Source organism: Xyrauchen texanus, chromosome 42, assembly GCF_025860055.1.
Source record: "Xyrauchen texanus isolate HMW12.3.18 chromosome 42, RBS_HiC_50CHRs, whole genome shotgun sequence".
NCBI lineage: Eukaryota > Metazoa > Chordata > Actinopteri > Cypriniformes > Catostomidae > Xyrauchen > Xyrauchen texanus.
The window spans coordinates 17,322,483-17,349,655 of record NC_068317.1 but is presented as its reverse complement, the minus strand read 5'-3'; the positions used below and the strand labels follow the sequence as shown (position 1 = coordinate 17,349,655).

Genomic DNA, 27,173 nt, shown 5'->3' with positions numbered 1-27,173 from the left:
CTTTGATATCAACTTTGGATGATAAATATATTTTTTTTCTTTAGAATAATGTGCACAGATAAATTCAGCCCAGACACACTTATTAAGAAAATTAACATGGCTAATTTTGATTTAATTTTGTTTTTACAAATAAACTCAATTCCAATGGCTTTAGACATTTCAAAATAACTTTTAAAAGCATGTCTCAAGCCACCTACGTTCCATGCATTGCACTGCATCTAGCTTTTTTAGAGCAACAACACATTCGATCTGAATGTCTCCTAGGACTGCACACGCAATATCAGGTGCAGCAAGTTTGTGTGCCCATATGCTGAGAAAGTATGCAGTACTCACTCTCTAGACTTGTGGAAGTTGCAGCGCATGAGTGGGATTTTGATGACCTGGTCCCTGACACCCACAAACAGCTCACTGCGGCTATGAAGTATGAGGAGGCTGCGGATTGGCTGCCTCTTTTTTGTGGGAAAGAGCTCAATCTCATCCAGTAAACAGCTGCCCGTAGTCTGGTTCAGTGGAGAGAGCACCTTCTTAATGGTGCCATAATCTGGAGGGCAGAAAGAGAGAAATATGAGAGCTAGTGTGTTGGACTGTGAGAGAAAAAAGGAGAGTAAGTGGGGGAATCAGTTTAGGTGATCAGGTGGGACATCTCTGATAACCTGGTGAGATTAGAAGGAAATTATATCAGAGAACCTGCAGAGAAGCATGACATCTCCGATCACATGAACATTCCATAAAAGTGGTAAGTGTGCCACCTGGGCTGTCAAATTAAATATGGATGTGCTATTTGGATCAGAAAGGGCAAACAAGGCGAGCTACTCTCAAGAAAAGATTCATTATCCTCTCCAAAGCATGGCTTTTGTGTAATCAAAAGCAGGACAGAATTCACCTTTTCAAAAGTTACATACATCCTTGGAGAGCATGGGGTCTATGTGACAGCCGAATCCATAGAGAACATTCATGGGTCTCATAATGTCACAAAGAGTGAACAGGATTGGGTTGATAACCTATATAATACCTGTTTTATCCTTGGAGTATTTGGTGTTATTCTTCTCCTCTCTTCAAATTGGTGTGTGAAATGTTTTATGGGAGGCATTGTGGGGCTATAAACCTATAGATACTACAAGAGCCACTGATTAGGTCATTGGCCTTGCCAAATTAAGCTTTAGCATTCTAAAAATGCTGAAATTTCAGCAATGTTCCTCACACTTCAAGCTATTATTATCTGGCATGAATAATAATGAACTAACTAACTAAGATCCCCAAATTAGCAAACAGCTTTTAAACCCTGATTGTCCTGTACGTTTATGTAAAATATAAGTAAACAAGTGTTCCAGTCCCTTTAACAAGTGTTTATTTTACGCAATTTGACCCAAGTGTCTCACTGTAATTAAATCTTCTCTGTTTGACAGGTAACTAGACATTCACAGGGCTTTTCGGTGGTGCAGAACAGACAGACTTTGAGTTTTTCAGGGTCTGGGGTGCATCTGCAGAACAAATGACAGTTTACAGTACATTCTTGTCTGTGTAATCACATGCTGCCTTTGATGTTTCATCGCTTCTATGTGTCTAATGCCTTTATTCAGCCTTGTGACCAACTGTTGCTTGCTTCAAAGGCCAATGATTCAAATGGACCACCAATTATTCGGGCCAGTTTCCCGCTGTGCTTCCCCTTATGGCAATGCAGATATCTTTATTACACAAAGTTATGATAGTAGAAGCAACATTCAAATAGGCTGTGGGTTTAATGAGAAGCCGGTCACCTGGGATTTCGGACTACTAGCTTTAATTACAAACTACTAGCTTGTATTACAAGTTTTAATGCCCAAATCTTTTTTACCCCCTCAGATCTGCTATTTAAACATTAAGTAAACCATATGTGAATAGACCGCAGACCTGCAACAACCCATATGTGTGCACATTTAGAAAAACAAATAATAAAATGCATCTGTATTGAAAATCTGTCCATGCATGAACAAACCCCAAATAAGATATCCAAAAACACATTTATGCAAAAAATCAGAGCCACTTCCATTGTAGCCTTTGTCAAAACAAACTCAAATGAAAATGGCATTAGCTATGCTAGAAAGTAGGCCATGTAGAGGCAAAACACACATAAAACAGAAGAGTTATGATAAAAATGTGTTTCTTAGACTATCATGAGTAAGGTTCAATGATGCTCATATTCAGAGAAAACAGAGTGTGAAAACTGCTGTTCCTATAAAATCCCAAATCAAGTAACTTCGAAGCCATGTCTCTCTGTTTCAGTGTTGGTATATTCATTGCTTTTTGTCTTTGTAGTGCAGTATTAGTAGAGCAAGTGCAACAGTAGAGTCATAAATATCTGAACACTGCTGTTTATTGTACATGCCACATTTGCATTTGGCAAACTGACTCACACTGCAAGTCATTAACCTTAAAGGAATAGTTCTCCAAAAAATGAATATTCTGTCATCATTTACTCATCCTAATGTCATCCCAGATTTATATGATTTTCTTTCTCCTGCAGAACACAAACAAATATTTTTAAAATAATACCTCAGCTCTGCAGGTCTTCACAATGCAAGTGAATTGTGACCAAAGCTTTGAAGTTACAAAAACACTTGCAATTAAGCTTGAAATCATGATAGCCATGTAGATAGCTAATGTCAAGATTTAGTGAAAAAGAAGCTATATTTTGGTTTGTTCTCACCCAAAATCAATTAGATCGCTGAAGAAGATATGTATTTAACCACTGGAGTCATATGGATTTATTTTATGCTTCCTTTATGTGTTTTTTGGAGCTTAAAAATTTTGGCCGCTATTCATTTGCTTTGTATGGCGCTGAGATATTCTTCTAAAAATCGTAATAAGAAAATCATACACATCTGGGATGGCATGAGGGTGAGTAACTGTTATTTTTGGGTAAACATTTGCTTTAATTAGTTAGATACATCTCATATTCTGCTTACACTGGCCTATAATTAATTTAAATTAATGGTAACACTGCCTATCGATCAGCCCTTTCTTTCTATAAAGATGTGATGTGGTACTACTATACCTGTGGCTAGATAAATGATGTGGTAGAGCATGTCTTTGCCCTGTACTACGTCCACAGCCACATGGGAGAAGCGCACATTGTCCTCCATGAAGTATGGCACAGGAACAACAGGCTGTACCACCTCGTGCATCAGAATGAATTTCTGAGCATCTTGCAAATTCCTCTCCGTTAGGTTTACATAGGAGCCATAATCTATAGTGCCACACTGAGAAGGAAAAATAGATACACAAAGAAAGAGACACAACTGATAAGAAAAGATTGCAGGTTTAACAGCCTGGGAAATATGACTATATATATATATATATATATATATATATATATATATATATATATATATATATATATATATATATATATAAACGAAATCCCTACTAAATAAATAAAAAAAAGTTTAAACCAGCCAAACTGTTTTGGTGGTATAAACTGGTAAAGTTGGTCTCCCAGTCTTGCAAAGCATGTTCAGTTGATTTAGTTCACAGCCTGGTTCAGAGGTGAGTAGTAACATGTTACATTTATTAGATTTAACTCAGTCAATTTTTGGAGACATTTTTTTTTAAGTGTAGGTACTTTGTTACCCTTACTCTTAATTTCACATGAGGTTGCAATGTTGCATTCTGAATTGTGGGAAATTCACAATGTAAGTATGCTTTGCATTCACATTTAACTACTGTCATGGCTGAGCAACAGTTTGAAGATAGTCTCGCTAAGCATAGTCTGCATGGCTCTGCCCTTTGGGCCTCCCATGGCTCCACCTTCCATGGCTCCACCCCTCGAGCTTCCCATGGCCCCGCCTTCCATGGCTCCACCCCTCGAGCGGCTCTGCCTGCCTTCGTCAAGCCTGGTTACACCACAGACTGTCACATTCCCTGGTTGAGCCTAGAGTTTTATGTTGAAGTTCTTGTTGCTTAGCTCCCCATTCCTGTTTCCTGTGTTAGTTTTGTAGTTTCATTTTATGATTGGTTTACCCTGATTTTTTCCCAGGCGACCCTCGTTCCCTTGTGTATTTAAGCCCTTGTTTCGCCTGGTTTCTTTGTCAGTCTTTTCATGTTTTACTTAATGCTCTGGGCCTTGTTTCCTGTGTTTGTTTCTTTATGAGTTAATTTGTTTACCTCTGTTTAATTTAAACTGCATTTAGATCCTTAATCCTCACCTGCCTGCATTACAGAAGGTATAACTCTACTTAAATGGGGGAACATGTTGGTCTTTCAGGAACTGAATATACAGCAAGCCATTTTCCATCAATGCTAGAAGCTATAAATTTGACGCTTGTAAATCTGGCCTTCACAACATGGACAAATGCTTGATGAAGATGTCACATCAAGCTAGATAAAGTGAGGCTCCTTCTGTATACCATTAAACACCTATGATTCAAACAATTCACTTTGAAGGAGACAAATATGTCTTTTTTCCTCATGCAGACCTCAGAAAATTAATTATGAGGTCACAAAGAGATCAGCTGCAGTAAACCAGATTAGATACTCTGATTCAGCATATCTAGAAATTAAATATAGGCTACACTGATCAGCCTTTTTTTAAAGGTTTAGATATGGTAGTCAAGCTGTTATGGAGTCTCCCAGGGTTATGGGTCTCAAGCTACATTAAAACAAATTTAACTGCCTTACTACTGTAGCTTCAAAGCTATTATAAGCCACTTAAGGTGAACACTTTAAACACCCATTAATTCATTCATTTCTTTTTTTAAGCATAATGGTCACTAGAGTTTGACCACGAGAATGGATTTTTGAAGAGAGTTTTAAAAATAAATGCTCTTCAAAATCAGTCACAAAGGTGAAGTTATTTGAAACGGCAGTACTCCACAGGAGATGAATATGAGCTTTATTAGCTCTTATCATGGAAATAAGAGATGCTTAAGAAAAAGTGATTGAACCTCAGTCTTTTCTATGCTATAATCGACAATATTAGACTTTGGGTAATTGGACAGTGTTCAGAAAAAGATGTTCATATATTCTAATTAATTTGGTAACCTGAGAACAATCAGGCAAAAACAAAGTCAATAAAACCAGCCACATCAGTTGCCATCTCATTTTAATTGGGCATGAGCATCAGACATCGGTGGTTTCTGAGGTGAGAAAGTCAAATGTTATACTTCTGGTTGTTTACAGAGTATTGGTGACCGAAAGAGTACTACTGAAGCAGCTGGAGTGTATGCTTATGCACTGTAAAAATTAATGTTCAGTAAAATAAGAAATAAATATCAGCACAATATAACATATATGTTATAAGTTTGAAAATCGATTTGATCAATCATTACATAATCTTTGTCACTTTCATAACTGCTATAAAGGAGTCACCCTCTTAAATTCAGCTCAAAATCTATATATACAGTGAAAAGTGGACAGACTCAATTTAATGAGTATGTACACAAAGAAATTAACGTTGCAAAATGATGCAACCAGTCTGGGTCAGATCTCTGACTTTCTTTCAAGGAGGAAGTGAGAGCCAGATAACCAATTCAATGTCTTTATTCCTTATACTTTTCAGTATACATGCACACTAATGCTTTTCAGCACAGACAATCACATACACAGTCAGGTTCGTGTGTCGCTCTCTCTCTCTTCTCTGGCGGTCTGGACTACTCTTTTATCCCTCTCAGCTCTCACTGCAAACACAAAAAGCTGTTAGAGATAATTTCCCACAGTTGTAAATCCTTACCGTTCTGTCTTTCCTGGCTTCGCTCTCCACAGACATCATTTGGCCATGCCCCCATCACCACAGAGTCATTAATCATTTTCACCCCTGTCAACACATATCCCCATTGCCTGACTCAGGCCGGGGAGCCATCTGCTCTGTGACTAACTTATCCCCCCCATTTCTAGAGAGGAAATCCACTCCAGCCATCTGCACCCCCGGCCTGTGGACCACCTCAAACTTAAAAGGCTGAAGAGCTAGATACCAACGGGTGATTCACACATTGATATCCAAGTGATGGAGCCACTGGAGCGGGGCGTGGTCTCAACAGAGGGTGAAAGCATGCCCCAACAGATAGTACTGGAATGTGAGGACAGCCACTTGATGGCCAAACACTCGTTCTTAATCATACTGTACTTAGTCTCCCTCAGTGAGCATTTGCGACTAATGTACCGCACGGGGCGCTCCTCCCCCTCCACCATCTGGGACAGTACCACTCCCAATCCCCTGTCCAATGTGTCCATCTGCAAGATAAATGGGAGAGAGAAGTCTGGAGAGTGCAATAACGGCCTGCCACAAAGTGCAGCTTTCACCTGCGCGAATCCCTGCTGACACGGCTCTGTCCACTGGACCAGATCTGGTGCCCCCTTTTTAGTAAGATCAGTCAGCGGTTTATAACAGTTGAATAGTTAGGCACAAACCTACGATAATATCCAGCCAGCTCTAGGAAATGTCTCACCTCCTTTTGGTCTTAGGTCTCGGGCAGGCTAAAATCGCTACGGTCTTATCAATTTGTGGCCGCACCTGTCCATGACCCAATAAGAAGCCCAGATACCGTACTTCCACCCATCCAACTGCACACTTCTCACAGTTTGCCATAAGTCCCGCCCATCTCAACTACTTCAGGACAGCCCTCAGATACTGCAGGTGCGGTTGCCAGTCATTACTGTAAATAAATGTAAATATCGTCCATATAGGCTGTGGCATAAGTGACGTGAGTTCTGAGGATTCTGTACACGAGCTGCTGAAAGGAAGGGCAAACCGAAAGGAAGGGTTAAAAATTGATGTCAGCCAAACGGTTGATGTCAGCACCACCGGGCTGGCCCAGTCACTGTGGGATTCTTCTATTACCCCCATATCTAGCATGACCATTAATTCTTCCTGAACCACTTTTTTTAGTTTTCGGGTAATTGGCAGGCACACGAGAGGCGAGAACACATTGTAAAATTCTCCTTGCAACATGGCAACCTCTGTGATTTGTGACGTGAGAGGTGGTCTCCACAAGTGACCGTGTTGACTCAATCGGTGGCTTTTAAGTTCACCTCCCTCTCCGGAACAACCTTTGCCAAAGTCACGGGGACTGTTTGAAGGTTCCTCCTCCAAATTTTCCTGTAGTACATCGAACACGGTACACGGTCGACGCCCGTACAATTATTCAAATTGGGAGAACCCCGTGGAGGCTTGTGGGACCTCTCGTACTGCAAATAATAGGGGCTCGATCCACTTGTCCAAATTTTGAGCACCCTTGTGCACGAACTTGTATCATATTCTTTAGTGTCTGATTAAATCATTCAACCAAGCCATCCGTTTGGGAGTGGTAAACGCTGGTCTGAAACAATTTAATCCCCAATAATTCATACAGCTTGCGTAGTGTACGTGGGTGGCTCAACAAGGTCCATGCTAATTCTTTCAAAGGGAACCTCAATCAATGGAAGGGGACGCAATGGTGCTTTTGGGGTGGCATCGGGAGTCACCAACTGACATTCACGTCTCTTCGGTACTAATAATTGGGTCGTATCCTCCTTTGTCTGAGCGTCCTGCGTCACTTGATACAACCGATCCTTGGTAATGAAAAAATATGGATATGCAAGTGCAACATCTGGCTGGCTGGCTTTGACCATCAATAATTTTCACTTGATCAAAGGCATGCCTAAGGGTCTCGTCTCATATCTGCTCCAGAGGGAAATCCCCAGCAGGGAATCAGCCAAGACTTCCCCTACCTTGTGGAGCTTACATAGAGAGCCCTGGCTATGCCTCCCCAGCCAGTGAGTCACACACCACACATCGATATGCTTTGTTGCAGGACACATCCCCATACACATTCCCCTTAATAAGGTAGTAAATGCCGGCCAATTCATTCCCAAGATTAGTGGATGGGTGAGGTGGGAATTGACACTATGCTTTTGTCCCCGAAATTGAACAGTGACTAAGGGTAATTTTGGATATCCCCATGCACATACTTTACCTTCACCCAATGGCTTGTATCCAAAGCCTCGGATTGAACCAAGCTTTGGTGAAGGGAGGTTTGATTACAACCTGAATCCACCAAGGTTTTATATGTATACCCCTTAATACTCCCAGGTATCCAGTATGATCCTGCTTGATTGGGGGCGGCCTGTGGCACGTTGGAACCCGGACTAATGTCTCCATCTCCATCATGGAGGGAGGGAGGAGAGAGAGAATAAGAGGGCTCACCAGCCCGCGAATACGCTGCCCAATGGTCCTCAGCCTGCTGGACAGACTCATCCAGCAATGCTGGGTGGTGGCACTGGACCCATTCCGTCATTCCTTTCGGTAGCCGGGTGTTGGACTGCTCCATTACCACCTGATCGAGCACTCCCATAGCGTTGTGTACTTCAGTCAGCAGCCACCTTCAGCAGATGACAAGGAGCTGTTGGGCAAATGCCAACGGGTGGCCACATTCTCCAAGCGTCCACGAGTGGAAATGCTGCCGATGTTGTTCTAATATGAAGCCAACCCATTGCAGGATGGCCTTCTTAAAGTTCTCATATGCCAGGAGATTGTCCGCAGGAATTTGTTGTGCCGCAAGTTTGGCTTCCCCGGACAACAGTGGCAATAAGCGGACCGCCCACTGGGACCTCAACCACATCCATACATCGGCCGTCCACTCGATGAGCTCGATGAAAGCCTCCGGGTCGTCTTGAGGTCCCATCTTGGACAACGTGACATGCAGCACGGCCATAGTTGGGTCGGGGGTCATGGCTGAAGACCCCTCCTTGTGTAGCAAGCTCCATAGTCCCTGCCAGTCCTCTGCTTGAGCCTGGATGAGCACCTGGAACTGCTGCTCCTGTTCCTTGCACAGGTCAAGCAATGGCTGAAGTTTCGCTTGGTGGATGCTGGCGAGGGTCTTGAATACTTCAGCAAATGACGGCATTTCTTCCTCCTAACCAGGTTTTGGCATAACTGTGACAGTTTTCTAACTTTCTTTCAAGGAGGAAGCGGGAGCTGGACAACCAATTCAACGTGAGTCTTTATTCCTTATACTTTTCAGTATACACACACACAGTATACAGCACAGCCAATCACTCTCTCTCTGTTGTTCTCTCTCTCTCTCCTCAGGTGGTCTGGACTGCTCTTTTATCCTTCTCATCTCTCACTGCAAACACAAACAGCTGTTAGAGATAATTTCCCCGAGGTGTCAATCCTTACCGTTCTGTCTCTCCCGGCTTCGCTCTCCACAGACGTCATTTGGCCACGCCCCCATCACCACAGAGTCATTAATCATTTTCAGTTGGAAAAACCTCACATTTTTAACAATGTAAAGTGGTTGTCTTTCATTGGGTGTTTACCTGGAAGTCAGGGTTGGGATTGGGGTAGGGCAGCCATGCTGAGCGAGAATTATCCTGGTACTTGAAAGGCCCACTGAATACTTGGGTAATTGCACTCAGATTGAAGGCACACACAGCTGATGCGGCAATGCTGTTCCTAAGAATAGATTCAAAGTGATAGACAGTTAGCACACACAAATACATACTTTTATTTACACCCTGCCAATCATTAAAGCATAGTGGGCCATAATGCGAAAAATTTATATTTGTCTATTGCTGAATGTGATACAGAGTCACATTTCCAGAGAGATAAAAGCAAACAAGCTAAAATATATCTAAAGGTTAAATGTATGATGTCATACATCCATTACACAGTGACCCCATATATACAACACAGCAAAAAAAAAAAAAAAACATTTTCAGAAGAAAATTTAAGTGGTTCTTGCCAGTGCATCTTTTCATAATGAGGTTGTGGGAGGTTGCCAGAGAATTGCAATGCAGTTGGTAAGGTTTTCTGAATATTCTTTAGCATGTTTCTTGTGTTTGCTAGGGCATTCCTAGGTGTTCTCTGTGGTGTTCTGCATGTTTGCTTGGTGGTTGCTTACTGGCCTAAGTTAACCTTATCCACTAATTAAAAACAGCCTTTTGCTGGCAGCGAATCCCTTACATTTTCAGAATTTAAATCTCGCTGGAGCTATTAAGCATAAACTGACCTCTGAGGTATGAGATCTTCTGATCATCAAAACAGATTTCTTAAAAACTGACCAATTGCCTGGGCCTGTGTGTTATGATCAATCAGTGCTTTACTCACACATTTGTGGTGAAGATCCCATAAAGAAGCTCCAGCTCAGGCAGGAAAAATGTTCCCTGCAGCTCATTGAAGTTGAATGGAATCTCGCCTGGTCGTGAGCAATTAAGTCGGGCCTTCATGAAGGTGGTCCAGGTGTCCTCCAGCAGAAAACGGCCGCCGATGTCATTCTTACAAACCCGGGCGGCACGAGAGAACACCGTCCTGCCGCAATCATGCTCTACCGCATTCTCACGGAAGAAGAAGTAGGTAAAATTGCCGATGTCGTAGGAGGAAACAAAGTTGGGCTCTGAGTTTGAGAGAAATGGGAGATAGAATGACAGTGATTTATAACACATGGAACCCTGAACCCAAGGAACATAGAGCAATAGAGCAGGCATAATGGTCTATCATTTGTATGAATGTAAAGACTTTTCCTAATCCTTAGGCAATGGACAAAGTCATTTAGTAGGTGAAGAAAGAGGTTGGGTCAAGAAATTATCAAAGTAAGCCTATGCGTATAAAGCAGGAGTGTACACTCAATGACCACTTTATTACACCTATACACCTACTTATTTATGCTTTTATCGAATCAGTCAATTGTGTGGCAGCAGTGCAATGCATAAATGCAGATACAGGTATAGGAGCTTCATGTTCATGTTCAAATCAAACATCAGAATAGGGAAAAATGTCATCACTGTGATTTAAACCATGGCAAAATTGTTTCTGTAACTGTTGATCTGGGATTTTCACGCACAGTCTCTAGAGTTTACTCATAATGGTGCCAAAAAACAAAAACATCCAGTGAGTGGCAGTTCTGCAGATGGAAACAGCTTGTTGATGAGAGAGGTCAATGGAGAATGGCCAGACAGAGTTGAAGGCTACGGTATCTCAGATAACCACTCTGTACAATTGTCGTGAGCAGAATAATGTAGCATCTCAGAATGCACAACACGTTGAACCTTGAGGCGAATGCGCTACAACAGCAGAAAACCAAGTTGGGTTCCATTTCTGTCAGCCAAGAACAGAAAGCTAAATATATGATTAATATTTTAATAGCACCACAGAGGGAAATCCACCTATAAATGTCTTACTTCCAATTATCTCTGCATATTAAGATTTTAGTAACTAGTTTAACACTGAAAAAACTGCAGACTTCAGCTATAATTATCATTCTTCATTCAAAACCAATTATCTCAATGGGTTTGATTTTCTCTAAGGCAAAAAAAAAAAAGGATCATCTGTTGTGGGCAAAGTGATTGACTGTGATTTAATACAATCTTTTGTGCTGAGGAGATTAGGACATTTGTACAACATGAAGTGAAGAGGATAGAAAATAAATTGTCAAAAGCAAATTTTTCTATTTTCCTTTTAATAAATCAAGTCAAATCCAAGTTATCAAGATTTTCTGATAATGGCTTAACCCACTTTTAAATCCATCCAACTAGACAATTCTTTCATTTTGAAAGAATATGTATCTAAGATGGAAAGATCAAAGTCTACAATGAAGGAGGCCATTTTTTTCTGTTCCAGAAAAGCAAAATGTATGCCATACATTCATGAAATGCAAAGAATTTTAGCTAAATTTGTCCAAAGCCTTTGAGAGTCTCCTGATTATTCTGTTTTAAATGTCTTTCCATTTGCTGTTAATGACATAATTCAAGTTAAATAATATCTCTCATCCCATAGCTCAGGCCTACCATTGAGCCATTTGGAGTTGTACTGGGCAGTGCGCAGAGGGGGGAGACCTCCCAGACTGCGGTAAATTGCTGGGTCCCTGCCGGAAAAGTCCATCGCTGTGGCAGCATACAGTTCACCACTGGAAGTGATGAGGGCAGTAGAATTATGAAGAGGGTTATAGGGGCACCTTGCCATTCCACTGATTTGATCGTGGATCTCGGTCAGGTTGGTCAGCTGTGGTGTTTCAGAGAGACAAAGAGAATGAATTCAGAGATATCTTAACACATAATAATAATAATAATAATACTAAACATCCTTAAAACAAGATACACTTGAGAAGCAAAATTGCATAATATATAAACAATGTATTGTTTTCAGAATATATAGAGTGAATATATATTCAGAATATATCTTGAATTAAGTTTTTCTATTGGAAAACAGCTTTTTTTAATTTGTGAGGTTTATGTTCAAAACAAGAAAGAAAAATCTGCCAATGAGACAAAATTTTGTTTCTCAAGTAAATATATCTCGTTTTAAAGGTTGTTTAGATATTTTACTGAAAAAAATGAAAAGAAGCAGATTTCTACAGTATACTGCAAAAATAATTTTCTTTAGAAGTTGGAAACACAGCATACTGTATACACTTCTTATAACGAGTGTCATCGAGAAACAGACCCAAATGCAGAGGAACAGTTCAAAGGATTTAATTACAATAAATACGAATATTCACTGTGGATATCGAGGATACATTTGTGGAATCCTCTGTTAAAGCTTAGCTGACACGCAGCAAACTGGAAAACATTCAAACTCCCGAAACGTGGGCAGAGATTAAGTATTCTCTGTGGAAGATAAGCTGACACATTGCAAACTGGAATGCAAACACACACCCGACACACGGGCAGAGGCGGGCAACCAAAAGATACATGAGACAGGACCAACTAGGCAGAGAGAGTGAGGTAAGTTACTTCACATCAAACAGATTACTATAATGAAGCACATTCAGTGAACTACATATAACTCCTTTCTGTCAACGCTGAACTACATTTAACATCCAACAAATCAGCCAAGGACATGGCACATGTGGTGATTAATATAGGCATGAACAAACAAGGAACAGGTGCCACTTGCCAGCTGAAAGTTGGCATAATCAGCGTTAACATAGAAACAATCAGAGTTCCCGTCGAAACGCTGATTCTGCATGCCAGCTGCACCTGAAATACATGAGGAAGAAAATGTCGCTTGGAACAAAACAAACAGGTCCTGATGTTGTCATGGTCCCATCAGACAAAAACACATCCTGACTAGGTGACAGGACCGTGACATCATTGGAGAGCACACGGTAGTAACTCATAACAGGACCCATGTTCTCATACAAAGACAGGACACGAAACACTAAGACAGAACATGAGACAATTATGTCATGGTCCCATCGGAAAAAACCCAACCTGACAAGGTGAAAGGGCCATGACATTACCCTCCCACCACAAAGAGACACCTCCTGGCATCCGAAACGGGAACATCAAGCAAAAAACAAGACAAATGTGCTGATGTGGCAGTCACCTTGAGAAATAAAAGCCACGAACCATCCACAAACGCTGCCTCAGTGTGATCACTACCCAGGCACACGAGGCAGCGTCTATGACTGTCAGTTTTGGAGAGATATCAGCAACTGCCAGGAACTACACAGAGGCGGAAGGGCATCTTTAAAAAGATGCATCCTGAAAAGGATGTTCATCGTCTGCTGTGTATTGCTCCTTTGTAAGTGAAAACAAACTCTTTTAGAGGGGAAAATACTCTTTTAGAAGTAAGCACACTTTCAGACAGAAGCGCTGGGGCGTGGACTGCACAGCGTACAGAGAAGGAGAAAGCCGCTGGTAACGCGCCGTAGATCCAACAGCATTGCTCTGCCAACAGAGGTGAGTGGAACAGTAAGTGAACTTTAGCTTGCTGCTGCACAACCGCTCGGCTCAGAAGAAACAATCTGACTGACAGATGCATGCCGTTTCCCTTTATACCTGTATGTCTGGGGGCGGGACATGCAAATTCTGTCTGCCAATTTCTCATTGGCCTTTTCTCAAGTTCAGAGGTATGCGAGGCTCTCAAGAAAGACCCCTTGTGTCACTACATTCGACACAACGTCGAGTGAGTGACAGAAAGGGAACTATTTCACCATTCAAATAATTTATTACAGCAGAAATGCTTGCCCTACTTCCAGCCATGTCGTGTGCTATTTTGCAAGTGTTGCAAATGTTTATCTCATTACTTGGTTGTCACGGCTAGTGGCGGTTGCAATGGCTAAATGCTAATCATTCACAACACACCCGTTCTGTCCTTATGTGCAGTTTATGGCAAAGCCTAGATTCTTGCTTAGTGTGACAGCCAGGACAGGGAAGCTACCATGACAGGGAGGTAATTTCCATTTGTAAACATTAAGCACAAGGGATATGCCATCACATGAACTTGATAGAACTTCAGAGTTCATAGATAGATAGTTGCTTTTCATGCTTGATTTACATTTTTCAATATGATTTTCATGTTCCTTCATGAAGGTACACAGCCTGGCCTTGGAAAGACCCTGACAGTTTACCATCTGCATAACTGGTGAAGTCATTAGTGAACCACATCGATTTAGATGGTGGCTTCTGTTTTCACAAGGGAGGGGATTTGAGGAGTAGTCAGCATTAGCTCCTTTGAGAGCACAGGCAAATCCTGTACATCATATTTAAAAATGTTTAACAACAAGAGCAGAAATGGCAGGCTGACAGTGCACTTGTCTGCCATAAAAATTCCTTGCCATCAAAAAGTCTAACCATTACTAACATTTGAAAAAAATCCAATTACAGTTCAAATTATAACCAGTGGTGGAATGAATACAGAAAAATCATACTCAAGTAAAAGTACTGTTACTTCTTCAAAAAGATTTGTGTGAGAAGAGTAAAAGTGCCTGTCCTAAAAACTGCTCAAGTAAGATTAAAAGAGTCGCTCACGAGCAGTGAATTTTGAGTATTATGTTGCAAATAAATACTGTATGCTGCAATTTAAAAATGTAGCATAAATACTGTAAATCACATTCCTGTTAATTAAAATCAATGAAATTTGTAAATTTTTAAGTAAGACTTAGGTGTCTAAAATTGTCCAAATACTTTTTGGGACCACAGTATACAGTATATGTGGCAAGAGATGTCATAACTTTAGTGACTAGTTTAATTTATTACAGAAAATCTTACACTTTTGTTGGTTATAACCCTATCAGTCTGTCCTTAATGCAATTTAGATCCTGTGTGGCCTCACTTGAACACTTTTATCTTACAAGCAGCTGACAGGCCACAACACTTGCCCTGTGTAATCAATGTAAAGGGGGATTATCCTTGATGCTGGCTCCAAGAAAACCTCTGCGAATGGCTGGAAGTCTCGGCTTCCTTCAGGATCTGAAGCCCATTTAGCTGGCAATAAAGTCGAGCAAATTTGCATCTTTGGCAAGGCGAGGCAGACTTTTGAAATGGCAGTGCCAGGAATATACTCCTGTCTGAGCCAGTGCTTGAAAGGATTTGCCTTTTCTGGGTGCGAAGAAAGATGAAAGGCGTTTATTGATGGAACACCTTCTAACAAATGGCAATCGGAAGCCTTAGTAGACATGGACACGCTATCCATAATGCACATTAATGAAGCGAGTTGAAAGACGCCTCTTCAGGACATGGGCAGCTGTGTTTGCCCTACACACTAAGCAACTTTACAGCCTCGATAGACATTTGTTTAAGATGTAGCTTTATTGGCGGCATTACAAGGACACAAAGAAGTGTGTTACTGACTCTTTGCTCGTGCCTTCCTGGCTTGATGCAGTACTAAGTCCTTTCCTGCTGGCACAACGTACTCCTGGCGGTAAATCCTTAGAGTGATTCAGCTATGAGTCAATAATTCCTGCCATCCTTCAAAGAGCCACCGAGGAGATGATTGTCATCTTATACAATCTGACCATCATCAATATTATTAGGTTTGAGGAAAAGATTGAAGAGTTTTCCAGTCATTCAAATTCAGGGATCCATGCACAAGAGAGTTACATGCATGAATGAAAAGTACAATATTGTGAGGGAATAATAGGAATGTCAGAAAATGTGCTTGGCAGGGATGCTTATCTTTCAATCAGGCACTTTGTTAGATATGCAGCAGCTATGCTGCAACCCATGCATTGGATACATTTGTCACAGATAAAGTGCAGATGCTTGCACAGTACCTGAATAACAAGTGTGAACTTTTCACAAAAGTCACAGGAGTATACAGATACTTCGAGCACCCACTTTGTTACAAAAAAAAAAAAAAAAAAACTCTAGAAAGAATTTTCTAAGGCAAAGCACTATTGTCAATGAAGCTGTTATTGAAATAAACCGCAGACTTTTGGTAGAAATGCCACATGCTATGCTACACAACCCACGCAGCAAAGAAAATGTCAAAAGAGGTCCGTGTGGGAGAGAGCAAAGGACAAAGCTGTCTTTATAGCATCAGGTCATAAAACCATTGCATTACTTTAGCATTACATGAAGTGCGTCTGTGTATTTTCTTTACCGTTCGATTGGTGCAAATGGGAGTGAATGCATTTGTTCCGCAGGTAAACAGTCTGTCTCCATTGACCAGCAGAACACGGATATAATTCTGACACTCTTCCTGTGAAAAGACAAAAACAGAAGAAAAGTAAATATAAAATTCAGTTTAAGGCAAGTCAGTCCACTCTGTGGCCATTTTGGTAACACCCCCAGGCAGCAGTTTTGTATGTAGGTAAAAGGTATACAAGTACAGCACTTATTTACTTGAATGGTGAAAGGTTGAAATCTCCAAACATGTTTGACAAAATTGATTTTCAGCAATAAAATCTGACAATGATAACATTAATTTAGTTCTTTAGCTCAAATCACGCTTAAAAATTGTATTGTACAGGCTGGTCCAGTTACAGTAATGTTTATAAATGTTCTTGACTAGAGTAAATAAATGCTTAAAAAAGACATGACTTTCCACTTTCCCGCCAGGGGTGTTAGTTTCTCCCATTAATTTATCTACAAATAAGTTTTATTCTCCTACTCTTTCTTTGATATTACAGCTAATAAAAGTGTATATAAATATTGGCTGAGAAATGCCCCCAAATAAAGATAATAAAATATAAATAATACATAATAATTCAGATGTTCAGATTGAAATATATTGCATCGTTGTGACAAATGAGTAGACAATACAAAATTGGTGTTAGAAGTCAATATATTGTTTGTTTATTCCCATATTATTAACATAACCCTACAGTTGACAACAACCCATATTCCAACTGAGTTATTAAATCTGTCCTGTTTTCACGAGACACATTCTTGCTTTTCACCTCTGCTATTTTCATTTCAGTCTACGCACATGGTTTTCAGCATCATCAATGCTGCATTTTTATGATGCTGTGTCAAGCTAAAATCACATCTCCAGATCTCCTGTGTCACCGAATCTCAATCTGTGACTGTGCTGCTAGTTAGTTTTTTTAAGATGTGCTGACTGCCCCCTGCTGCCCCCTTGAAAAACAAAAAGTTACATGTACTTCAAGCTTGAACTGCTCTGAATACATACTTTTATGTATGGGTCAGGAGGCATGATTGTGCCAATTGTAATCAAATTAAATTGATGTGAAATTGACAGCGCTAAAAAATGGTATTTGACTCTGACTATGTTTGACAGCTTCTGGCAGTTCTGTGTGTTTTTACAAGGCTTTTTAAGAATTTAGGAGCCAGTAAATCACGCTTTCCTCAAGTACTTTAAACCCTGTCACCCCGTCTCTCTTTGTGTTGATTTAAGGGTGTTCCAAGGCAGAGCTGGAAGGGTCTACTTTATTCCCTCATCAGAATGGCTGTTAACTTGTGAAGCCGTTCATTGCTCTGCACTAAGCTGAGTCTCAAAAAGAAAAGCATGCTTTACATTTGTAATGTAATTTGGCCGGGAGGCAATGTTTTCCTGTATGTGTAAATAAACTGAGATTTAATATGCCTACCACATCACGATGTGACATGTTTATGAAAACTGCTGACAGATGGATACAATCCATAGTGTAATATAGTAGCTGTTATGAACTGTTTGCTTTATAAAGAAAGCGAAGTGTATAAAACCCCATCCACTCAGTCAAACTCTTTCATTTGTTCTCGAATCAACCGACTCAAAGATACTGGATGCAGAAGGGGCAATAATATGAAGATTTCACTTAATGGAGCTGTTTTGAATAAATATATAAATAAAATAGCATTTTGCTTTGTGATGCGTAAAATAACCAAAAAGTGCAATAGTCTTTAAAATCGTAGCATGACATTTATGCGGTATTAAGTGACAAATGTTCTAAAAGCATCACAGAGCCACAGTGTTTACACCTTTCTGTGAATTTCTTACTTCTTATTCATTTCTGTTAATTTATTACTTCTCACTTATTTCTGAAAATTGGTTACTTATACTGCCCTCAATGGCAAAACGCAGTTATGCAAACACTGAACCTGAGGAAAGTTGAAGTTTTTTGGTTAAATTGTGGATTCTCTTACTTAGTTACTGCATTATTCACACTCTGTATTATATGAATGTTATCATAGTTGAGCCAAACATGTCTGTCAGAGGACATATCATTGTCTAAGAAACCAGATTTTGGTCATAACTCAATTTTGACAAGATGTGAACTGTAGTTACATTCACATGTTGGCTTATCTCACTATGGCCCTCATACCACATATGAGCGAATTAAAAACACACTCGTGGATCCATTTGCACTAGCTTTTAACGTAAGATAAAGCAAAGGAGGGCTCTTTGTCTCAAGTTTGACAGAGCTAGAGTAAGTGAAATATTAAGGCAACTTAAGAAACAGTTTGTAAAGCAAATCTGATCTAATTCAGTCAGCCATAAAAACACAAGGAAGTCAGTACTACAGTGCCATGGAAACAGTTCCATAGAAAAGTAAAAGAGACATGGGAATGCCTGAGCAAGAACTGTTTCATAAATAATGGGCCTGCTATTTTTGGATGGAGGATGATAGCGATAACTAATTAACACAGTTAATCATAAAAACAACCTTCATTTTAACCAAAAGTAAAATGCAAACATTGAAAGACAATGTACAATTCTCACCTCTGATTTGCCCCGACTGAAACAGGCTCCTTTGGTAAACACATCACAATGCCATTCTGCCTCCTGTTAACAGACACAAGAAGAAATATATCGTGAAAATACATGTTTTCCTCTAAAGGTGTGTGTTGGGGGGATTTGATACCTTTTATATAATTTAGACATGATCAATTTAATATCTTACACTGTTTCTAGTCGTTAAGATTGTGTCTTGGCTGTAAGGTCAGGGGCAATTAAAACACAAGTTATTAAAATAAAAACTGTATGATCCAATTGAAAGACTAAATTCTTGAAATATGTCATGGAAATTACAGCATTTCATTAAAGTATCTAGTTAAAGACTAGTTGAATTTAACTAATTTCACATAATCTCATAGACTTTTTCACACATTATTCCTGAAAGAATTAGAGAAATAAAAATATTCAGTAACATTAATAGTATATTACAATATTAAAAAGTATTAAGACAATTTTATTCTAACTTGGAGGTGTGCCCTTATTTGAGATATTGAGGGTATATTATGCTACACTATATTTCTTTCTTTCTTTCTTTCTTTCTTTCTTTCTTTCTTTCTTTCTTTCTCTCTTTCTGTATATATATATATATATATATATATATATATACACACATATATATATATATATATATAAACTCAGCAAAAAAGGAAACATCTTTTTTACAGGACACTGTATTTTAAAGATAATTTTGTAAAAAACAAAATAACTTTACAGATCTTTACATGACTCTCCAGCATGACAATGCCATATAGCCATACTGCTTGTTCTGTGCATGATTTCCTGCAAGACAGGAATGTCAATGGCAAGCCATGGCAAGCGACGAGCCCAGATCTCAATCCCATTGAGCACATCTGGGACCTGTTGGATCGGAGGGTGAGGGCTAGGGCCATCCCCCCAGAAATATCCAGGAACTTGCAAGTGCCTTGGTGAAAGAGTGGGGTAACATCTCACAGCAAGAACTGTCAAATCTGGTGCAGTCCATGCACTGCAGTAATTAATGCAGCTGGTGGCCACACCAGATACTGACTGTTACTTTTATTCAATTATATTATTCAATTTCTGTTAGTCACATGTCTGTGAAACTTTTTCAGTTTATATCTTAGTTGTGTTAGGAATACCTTGTCTTGTCTCACTGTTGCCCTTTGTTTGTCATTTTTGTCACTTTTGTAGTTCCTTAGTTTTCACTTTTGTCACCCTTGTAGCTCCATAGTTCCCTTGTTAGCTTTTGTGTTCTCTGTTATGAATGGTGGCAGCGAAGGCAGACGAGGAGAGTGGATCTAAATGCAGCTTAACTTTATTAAACAAACAAACAAATAAACACAAAGGAAAAACCCACAATAGGAAAACAGGAAACTTAAACACAATGAAACAATGAACAGAGAACACGAAAGCTAACAAGGGAACTATGGAGCTACAAGGGTGACAAAAGTGAAAACTAAAGAACTACAAAAGTGACAAAAATGACAAACAAAGGGCAACAGTGAGACACGACAAGGTATTCCTAACAAGTTGTTGAATCCTTTTGTGTTCATACAAATATTTACACATGTTAAGTTTGCTGAAAATAAAAGCAGTTGCAGTTCTTTTTTGATGAGCAAATCCCTTGCCATTACACCAAACACAAATTTGGTTCATTAAATGAAACTTAACATTGTCTTTGTGGTTATTTTTTAGTTACCACAGTGTGCAACAGACTGGCATATTAGGTCTGTTGCACACTTAAGGTCAATATTAGGTAAAAAATGTCAAGAAAGAAACAGCTTTCTCTAGAAACTCATCAGTCAATCATTGTTTTGAGGAATGAAGACTATAGAATGCTTGAAATTGCCAAAAAACTGAAGATTTCATACAAAGGTGTACACTACAGTCTTCAAAGACAAAGGACAACTGGCTCTAACAAGGACAGAAAGAGATGTGGAAGATTAGGCAAAGAAAAACAGAAATTGGACAACAGATAATTGGAAAAGAGTGTTATGGATCTAAACCCCATTTTACCTTTGTGGGATCAGCTAGACCAGGGGGCGGGAACCTATGGTTCCTCCTCAATCTGCTCGAGGTGAACCAAAAACAACTGATACCAGCTCTCAGTATCGGGTCTCCGCTATGATAACAGTAACTTTCTCAAATGTTTACAAAACAAGCAGGAACCCAGTGTGCCTGTATCTTTCTCAATTGCTGTTCGATTTCATGATAGAAAGTCTAAGGCCTTCAAAAGCCGTACAGCAAACCCATCTAATCTGGTGCCAATTACACGCCAAACTAAGATTGCTGTGGGGACAAAAAGTAAGAATGTTTGCACTTCTAAACATCCGCTCACTTAAAAATAAATCACTTCTAGGCAAAGACTTAATAAGCACATACAACCTGGATTTTATGTTTCTAAATGAAACTTGGCTAGAAGACAGCCGTAGTGCAACAGTCCTTAATGAAACATCCCCTCCTAACTTTACTTTTTTGAGTGTCTGCAGAGAAGTTAGGAGAGGTGGGGGTTTAGCTGCTTTTTTTAAAGATGTCTGTCAATGTATGCAAATATCATTTGGGAATTACACGTCTTTCGAATATCTGGGTAGTGTGTTAAAAGGTGCTCCACGCATTTTACTTATCATTATTTACAGGCCTCCAGTGGCTCAGGTGGTAGAGTGTGTGTGTGTGTGTGTGTGTGTGTGTGTGTGTGTGTGTGTGTGTGTGTGTGTGTGTGATTGGGACACAGTGTAAAGCGCTTTGGTAACCTCTGAGGTTAGAAAAAAGCGCTATAAAAGTGCAGACCATTTACCATTAAATCAGCTGAACAAATTCTTGAACTCGAATGGATACTTTGACAATTTTCAATCTGGTTTCCGATCGCATCACAGCACAGAGACAGCGCTCATAAAGATAATAAACGATATTCGCTTAAATACTGATACAGGCAAATTATCAGTACTGGTACTACTCGACCTCAGTGCTGCATTTGACACTGTCGATCACAACATACTTCTTGACAGGCTGGAAAACTGGGTGGGGCTTTCTGGGATGGTCCTAAAATGGTTCAGGTCATTCTTAGAAGGGAGAGGTTATTATGTGAGTATAGGTGACCATAAGTCTGAGTGGACGTCCATGACATGCAGAGTCCCTCAAGGCTCAATTCTTGCGCCACTCCTGTTCAACCTGTATATGCTCCCAATGAGCCAAATAATGAGAAAGAACCAAATTGCTTACCACAGCTATGCAGACGACACACAGATCTACTTAGCCCTATCACCTAATGCTTACAGCCCCATTGACTCCCTGTGCCAATGCATTGATGAAGTAAACAGTTGGATGTGCCAAAACTTTCTTCAGTTAAACAAAGGCAAAACTGAAGTCATTGCGTTTGGAAACAAAGATGAAGTTCTCAAGGTGAATGCATACCTTGACACTAGGGGTCAAAGAACTAAAAATCAAGTCAGGAATCTTGGTGTGTCTCTAGAGTCAGACCTTAGTTTCAATAGTCATGTCAAAGCAATAACTAAATCAGCATACTATCATCTGAAAAATATTGCAAGAATTAGATGCTTTGTTTCCAGTAAAGACCTAGAGAAACTTGTGCATGCATTCATCACCAGCAGGGTGGATTATTGTAATGGACTCCTCACTGGCCTTCCCAAAAAGACCATAAGACAGTTGCAGCTCATACAGAACACTGCTGCCAGGATTCTGAGCAGAACCAGAAAATATGAACATATCACACCAGTCCTCAGGGCTTTACACTGGCTCCCAGTTACATTTAGGATTGATTTTAAAGTATTATTACTGGTATATAAATCACTCAATGGGCTAGGACCTCAATATATTGCAGATATGCTCACTGAATATAAACCCAACAGATCACTCAGATCATTAGGATCACATCAGCTAGAAATACCAAGGGTTCACTCTAAGCAAGGAGGGTCTGCTTTTAGCTATTATGCCAGCCGCAGCTGGAACCAGCTTCCAGAAGAGATCAGATGTGCTCCTACAGTAGTCACATTCAAATCCAGACTCAAAACACATCTGTTTAGCTGTGCATTTACTGAATGAGCACTGTGCCACTGTGTGTCCGACTGTTTGAACTGTATTTTATTTTATTTTCTATACTGTTTCAATTATTCTTATTTTTTTAATTCTTATTTTAATCTCTTCTATGTAAAGCACTTTGAATTACCATTGTGTATGAAATGTGCTATATAAATAAACTTGCCTTGCCTTGCCTATGGCTCACGAGCCACAAGTGGCTCTTTGTTAAAAATCAAGTGGTTCGCTGGGTCTCTCACCATTCACCAACACATGATCGTTTAAAACTTTCTAGAGATACTTTTCCAACAGAAAGTGTGGGTGAGATTGCAAAGCTTGATGTCAATGACAATGTTTTGGTTTCCTTTCTCCCGAATTTTACAGCTTACTTCTGGTGAATAAGGTTTGAAATGAACACCCGCCAAATGCAGATTTTTCATGCCGAGTATTTTGCTGATGTACCAGCCACTGTGGAAGGTGACCTGAAAGACTTCTCGGAGTGATATACAGTATAACAAGAAATTAGAGACAAAGACCTGCGTTTGAGGAAACGTGATTATATTTTGAAGACCAGAAGAAAGAAAAGCCGCCAATGCGCGTCTGATTTGATGTGTGTGCGCAGTGAGCTCGGAGTGCAATGAAAGTGCTTCTCCAACACCAGCACATTCATAGAGTTCTGGGACTCGTTTCCAAATAACTATTGATCTTAGCTGTTAAGAGCATTTTCTATGAGCGATTTTTTGCGCCGAGACTCAATCCAGTTCGCGAGCTCCTCTCCAAATGCATTTCATGCACGAGTAATTTTGCTCATCTAACTGCAAAAGGTGTCTCGGAGTGACACATGACAAGAAATGCTCATGTGTTTAAAGAAACACACTTTATTATATTTTTAAGAACAGACAAAAGAAAAGCCATCAATCCTCATGTCTGATTCACTGTTCAGAGGCATGGATCGGGACTCTGTCTCGTGAAACAAGTGCATGTAAAGAGTTATCACTCCTTTTTCTCTATTTCATTCAACTGAAAATTTGTTTGCAAGAATAATATAGTCTATGAGAATGCTGCAAATGATCTCCGATCATCTCGTGAGGAACTGCGAGTTTAGTTCGCTCTTACACATTGTGAACGTAACTCTGCAGGTTCAGTAATATATACAGGTATCTTTGTATTAAATAAACAAAGGTGAAAGTGATTAAATCATAAGGTAATACAAGACACATTCAACTTGAACCTATTTCAATTGAACTGAGTTCTATTTTTTTTCTTTAGGCAGCATAAATATGACCAAAACGGAATACAAACACATTCGATAAGAACACACATTTGGCAGCATTTTTTGGGAACACAAGAATTTTTTAAGCTTATTTATTATGAAGTAAACGCTAGTAATTTTCACCAGTTGCCGCATACTGATACTTGCATGATGGCAAATAGAGCCGTTGGAGAATGTAAATGTTTGGATTTGGGGAGGTGGTTATATATAAGATTTTTTATCACTTCGTTATGTGTATAGCTTTTTTGTTTTGTTTAAAGTGCAATTTGAAATTAGAAATTTAGAAGTTTTTCATGTAATTTAATTTTTAAAGCAAAATCAATAAAGCAAAAATATTCACTGACCTTGCTGATTGAACACATAATCGGATATTGATATTTTAAATGCGATTATCATTCAAAGGTTTTTGACATATTGCCCAGCCCAAAAGGGAATTAAAATTATTCATGAAGTAAAATTAAGTAATTTTATGGAGACCCGCACAAACACTCAATTCCATATTGCTACATGTTACCTATTAATATTTGCATATTTGTTTGTTTTTGAGTAGTCTATGGGCAAAATAAACATTGTCTTTTATTGAAAAACTTACTAAAATAGAAAATTATTCATTTGTGGTATGCCTCTTTTGAAAAATAAAAAAATTGTCTCCTTAGTGAAAAAAGGTTCCCGACCCCTGAGCTAGACTGTAATGTGTGTGAGAAGTGCCCAACAAGACAATCACATCTGTGGCAAGTGCTACAGGAAGTGTGGGGTGAAATGTCACCTGAGTATCTGGACAAACTGACAGATAAAATGCCAAGGATCTTCAAAGCTATGATTGCTGCACATGGAGGATTTTATTTTGAGAACTCTTTGAAGTTGTTTAAGAAGTTCTGAACACTTTTTTTCAATTGTAATATATTTTTTTTAATTTCATGTTATTAATGTCCTGTATAAAAGTACCAATTTCTTTCCACAAGAGCAAAATACGTCCATTATTCCAAACTTTTATAGTATATGTATATACACTCACCTAAAGGATTATTAGGAACACCATACTAATACTGTGTTTGACCCCCTTTCGCCTTCAGAACTGCCTTAATTCTACGTGGCATTGATTCAACAAGGTGCTGAAAGCATTCTTTAGAAATGTTGGCCCATATTGATAGAATAGCATCTTGCAGTTGATGGAGATTTGTGGGATGCACATCCAGGACACGAAGCTCCCGTTCCACCACATCCCAAAGATGCTTTATTGGGTTGAGATCTGGTGACTGTGGGGGCCATTTTAGTACAGTGAACTCATTGTCATGTTCAAGAAACCAATTTGAAATGATTCGAGCTTTGTGACATGGTGCATTATCCTGCTGGAAGTAGCCATCAGAGGATAGGTACATGGTGGCCATAAAGGGATGGACATGGTCAGAAACAATGCTCAGGTAGGCTGTGGCATTTAAACGATGCCCAATTGGCACTAAGGGGCCTAAAGTGTGCCAAGAAAACATCCCCCACACCATTACACCACCACCACCAGCCTGCACAGTGGTAACAAGGCATGATGGATCCATGTTCTCATTCTGTTTACGCCAAATTCTGACTCTACCATCTCAATGTCTCAACAGAAATCGAGACTCATCAGACCAGGCAACATTTTTCCAGTCTTCAAATGTCCAATTTTGGTGAGCTCTTGCAAATTGTAGCCTCTTTTTCCTATTTGTAGTGGAGATGAGTGGTAACCGGTGGGGTCTTCTGCTGTTGTAGCCCATCCGCCTCAAGGTTGTGTGTGTTGTGGCTTCACAAATGCTTTGCTGCATACCTCGGTTGTAACGAGTGGTTATTTCAGGCAAAGTTGCTCTTCTATCAGCTTGAATCAGTCGGCCCATTCTCCTCTGACCTCTAGCATCAACAAGGCATTTTCAGCCCACAGGACTGCCGCATACTGGATGTTTTTCCCTTTTCACACCATTCTTTGTAAACCCTAGAAATGGTTGTGCATGAAAATCCCAGTAACTGAGCAGATTGTGAAATACTCAGACCGGCCCGTCTGGCACCAACAACCATGCCACGCTCAAAATTGCTTAAATCACCTTACTTTCCCATTCTGACATTCAGTTTGGAGTTCAGGAGATTGTCTTGACCAGGACCACACCCCTAGGTGTGGACCAGGACCTGCATTGAAGCAACTGCCATGTGATTGGTTGATTAGATAATTGCATTAATGAGAAATTTAACAGGTGTTCCTAATAATCCTTTAGGTGAGTGTATACTGTACATTATATATTTTTTCAAGTGTTACAATAGCCCCCACAATGGTACTATCACTGTTGGCACATACAGTATGTATGTTTCATATACCAAGGTAGTGATTTACTCTGGGTGATTTGGTGGTGAGTCTGTTCCGTTTGTGGCGTGTTATGTTTTCCTTATGTGTTTCTATGTTTGTTTTCTTGGCCATGTGCTCATCAGCGCTGCAGGGTTTCTCCGCAGGTTTGGCGGACTCATTATCACCATTAGTTTCATCTGTTCCCTATTTTCTCCTCTCCCATATTAACCCCTCGTGTTTGCTGTCTTGTGCCAGATTGTATTGTGCATTCTCCATGCAGTCAGCATCTGTCAGTTGGTCTAGTTTTTCATGCTGTTTTCTTTGTTTGTTCAATGTCTCTCCCAGATAATTCCTCCTTGTTATTCCCAGTGCTCACCAGTAACTGATCACCTACCTTCTCACCTGCTGCTGTCACTTACCTGCTACGGATTTCTGCTCACAGCATTCATCATCCACCTTCATCGGTGTTCATCACCTCAGCCCCAGCCTGCAACCTCTGCCGCTCTGCTCCATTCTCTGGACTGTTTTTGTTATGAACTGTCTGCTCTGTTGCCGTTGGTGTTCAATAAACTTTTGAATCACTCATCCTGTTTGGGTTCTCCTTATACCTGCTGTGACATTTCAATCTGGCCAACATGGATCCTTCTGAGCATCCAGATTTAAGAACCATGGTTTCCCAGCAAGGAGTGGTTCTCAGCTGCCATGAAGAACAGCTCTCCACCACTAAC

The 27,173-nt window shown here is 39.9% G+C and overlaps 1 protein-coding gene across 6 annotated transcripts in view; it reads right to left on the bottom strand.

The window, feature by feature from the left end:
• LOC127634990 (semaphorin-5A-like) overlaps positions 1 to 27,173 on the bottom strand; it is a 214,115-nt gene that overhangs the window by 65,921 nt on the left and 121,021 nt on the right. For all 6 annotated transcript variants that reach the window (XM_052114786.1, XM_052114784.1, XM_052114785.1 and 3 more), the window contains 7 exons: positions 18,842 to 18,904; positions 16,280 to 16,378; positions 11,740 to 11,953; positions 10,064 to 10,349; positions 9,274 to 9,409; positions 3,035 to 3,239; positions 334 to 541 (listed from right to left, as the gene is read on the bottom strand). In XM_052114786.1, the coding sequence (XP_051970746.1) occupies positions 334 to 541; positions 3,035 to 3,239; positions 9,274 to 9,409; positions 10,064 to 10,349; positions 11,740 to 11,953; positions 16,280 to 16,378; positions 18,842 to 18,904 (1,211 nt within the window). The remainder of the gene's footprint in view (positions 1 to 333; positions 542 to 3,034; positions 3,240 to 9,273; positions 9,410 to 10,063; positions 10,350 to 11,739; positions 11,954 to 16,279; positions 16,379 to 18,841; positions 18,905 to 27,173) is intronic.